The sequence below is a fragment of the Bradysia coprophila genome (genome assembly GCF_014529535.1).
Source record: "Bradysia coprophila strain Holo2 chromosome X unlocalized genomic scaffold, BU_Bcop_v1 contig_752, whole genome shotgun sequence".
Classification (NCBI taxonomy): Eukaryota; Metazoa; Arthropoda; class Insecta; order Diptera; family Sciaridae; genus Bradysia; species Bradysia coprophila.
Genome location: NW_023503367.1, coordinates 2,572 through 5,758, shown reverse-complemented (window position 1 = coordinate 5,758; position 3,187 = coordinate 2,572). Strand labels below are relative to the sequence as shown.

Here is a 3,187-nt window from a genome sequence, read left to right as displayed (position 1 = left end):
ATTGTACTTGGGTCACTGTAGTTAATTTACTCACAACTCCAATGACAAAATATGTAAACCATCAAAGCGACACGCTAATATGGTGGATTACATATAGTTCGTGGCCTGTGCTCAAATCAATTACCCTCGACGCCTTCGATTTCATTGCTTCTGTTCAATGACATTTCAAAGGTGCATCACACACTTTTCCCACTCACATTTCAAATTTGACCGCATGTTCTTGGATGGCTTTACATTCGTATTGACACATGGTTTTCATTAGTATTTTCGAATGGAAGTTTAATGGCTATTCCACAATTAAAAATGAACTGATTTAACCGTCGTCGCTGATATGAGTGTCGGAAGTAAAGGACATTGAAGAATTCGATGGATTATTGTAGGACTGTCGTTTGCGAATAATTTATTCCTCTCGGGTATTATGCACCAATTACTTACAACTCATTTTAACTATGTATGTTGTCCGGTGAAATTAAACAACCATTTACGATACCTACCAACCCGCCTGTATGTAAATTATCGTATTGGGCTCGTGGTTCAAGTGTTCAACAGACATGATGCGTAGATACATTTTCAGCGCTGCTTCAGGGTGTGAGTCTCAGAGCTACAATAAATTCTCGGGGATACCATGAAAAGACCTTAGTTTCCGAATTACGTGATTAACGGTTAGACATTTATTCGCATGCTACAACACATCTTTTTTTTTGTTTTGTTTTCGAATGAACACAATTAAATATTACATCTCTAACAAACGAGCTCGTTATCATAGACACCATTTGAAGATAATATCATAATTGGGAAGTCGCCGTCAACAGAAAAAAAAATATGAAAAGACCTCGGTTCCATCTCGACTGCCTGTTTTTTTTTCTGTCGACTTTCCCAACTCATTAAAACACATCGTTAATACACCTAACAATCATCACAATATTCAGTTGTTTTTTTTAAGTTCATTTGGTAAATTCGGAATAAGTTTCTTTAGTCACCGAAGCGATACTGTTGTTGCGTTGATCATACGATTCCAGCGATTCACAATCGTTGTCCTTTTGGTAAAATTGTTCCTGCTGGAAAGTGGATGTGTGCGGATCGTACACTTGTTGGCTGTAGTAATACTGTTGCTCGTAATCGCCAGCATGTTCATAATTTTCGGGAATTGCATAATCGTCGTCTTGATAATATATACCTTGGTCATCGTAGTGATCATCTGCACCGTATTGATGCATCCCATTTTCGTGGTCGTATTGATCGTGCATTTCGTATTGTTGGTCATAGTTTTGGTCCGGTATATAATCTTCTTCGTTCGGATCATATGGTGAATTGTAAGTCTCATAATCCGGTGGCAGATCAATCTGAAGAACATAGGGAAAACAATACTTTCTGTTTCGGAAAGGATAAAGGAATTTCTTCTTACCATATTGCATTCAATCGCATCCAGTGGAATGTCAACGTGCTCTCGAGGTGGCAGACATTCTTCAAGTGAAGCCACATGCCGCGAACGAATCCTATCTGGTAGTTTGACTTGGAATTGGATGATCAGTCGTCCCCTTTCACTCGGATTTGCATATTTCGGCATACCCTCACCATCGAGACACTTGATTTCATTATCTTGCATCACCTCTCCGCAGCGACTGCGTATGCACAGCTTTCGTTTGTCCAAAGTGGTCACAACTTTTTCAAATCCGCACAGCGATTCAACTAAGTCCAACGGCATACTCATGATCAAATCGTCTCCTTGCCGCTTAAATGTCTGATGATCAATCGCTTCCATTATAACAATCACATCGCCCGGCCTCATATTAGGCTCTTGAGTTCCTTCATCTTTGTAAATAATTTTTTGACCATGTCTCGTTCCTCGCTTTACTTTCACAATCAAAATACACTGTTCGGCAACGACTTTTCTGCCCTCGCATTTGGAACATCGCTGCTTAGCAGTGATAAGTTCACCTTTTCCCCAACAAGAATCACATTCTCGTTCCACATGCTCCTCCATATTATGACTAGTTTTCCTTATCACTAGTTGGACACCCAGACCGTTACACTCATCACAGGTGTCAAAGCTTTCAGTCATAGCACATAGTGTTCCACGTCCCTGGCACGAAACACATAGTACGTTCTTGTTCACAGCCAATTTCCGTGTAGTTCCATTGAACATTTCCTCTAACGTCAAATGTAAGACGTGCTTAAGATATTTCGTGCGGGGAAGTTGGGGTGCATTGTTTTCAACATTGTAAAAGTTCATTTACAAAATTTCAATTTTGCAAAGAAAAAATGAAAATTTCCTGCTTCCTAAACATATTTCACAAATTAGTTGACCTCATAGTCGGCGTAAACAACGCATATAGTCTCACTGAATAGAACTGGTAATTTAGAACTACTTAAACGTTACACTTATACATTAATCGAATTATAAGAATAATATCACAAGAACGATTTTACAACACTCTATAAAAAAAGGAAGTCGAAACTGCGAAACTAGCAAAATGAATCAATTCGAACACAATGAACTTTATCATCCCCTATGCACCGCGAAATAGTGCATATGTATGCGTTTTGATAGTTGGCTGGTATGTGCTTATATGGGTGGTTTGGGTGCATCGTGAAACACGGTCCCAACGTAAATATACTCGATTTTTGTGCTGCCAAATTTTTGAATCAAATAAATTCAGGTGACAATCGAACTGAATTTCGAATTTATTGAGGTCGATTAGAAATTGTATTTAGGTTGTATTGGACATGATTTCATCGGGCATCATCGACCCCACCAACCATTATATTTATAACAGTTCTCAATTAAATGGGACGAATTTGTGACTGAATTGAGATCGAATTCGTTCACTTATTAAGCAAATAAGATCGAGATTCGATTCAGTCAATGGTACTTTGTTGGTTGAATTCTAGACAAATCATAAAAGATTTAAGGATCGGAGTATCATTGATTAAATCTGTGGAATAGTTTACTAATTGTGAAAATGTCTACGCTCGGCCGTTGTGCACAAGTCATTGGGCACGAGACTTTACACAGGTGGAAGTCATATAATCCGCTATTATATTGCTGGGGATTCTTTGCCATCTGTAATACGCTAATTTGTATTAACCCAAAAAATAGTGACGGTGGTTGGTCATGCTTCAAAATGCCCATATATACCTGCATATTGATGAAAATAACATCTTTTTTAACTGAATGAATGCATGT

The 3,187-nt window shown here is 38.4% G+C and overlaps 1 protein-coding gene across 1 annotated transcript; it reads right to left on the bottom strand.

Annotated features, from left to right (window-relative positions):
- Positions 1 to 855: 855 nt before the first annotated feature.
- Positions 856 to 2,535, bottom strand: LOC119070296 (dnaJ homolog subfamily A member 4-like). The gene is made up of 2 exons (XM_037174561.1): positions 1,406 to 2,535; positions 856 to 1,343 (listed from the first exon to the last, which is right to left on the bottom strand). Exons 1-2 carry the CDS (start codon positions 2,231 to 2,233, stop codon positions 945 to 947), a joined length of 1,227 nt encoding a protein of 408 aa, XP_037030456.1. The 5' UTR covers positions 2,234 to 2,535; the 3' UTR covers positions 856 to 944.
- Positions 2,536 to 3,187: the final 652 nt, after the last annotated feature.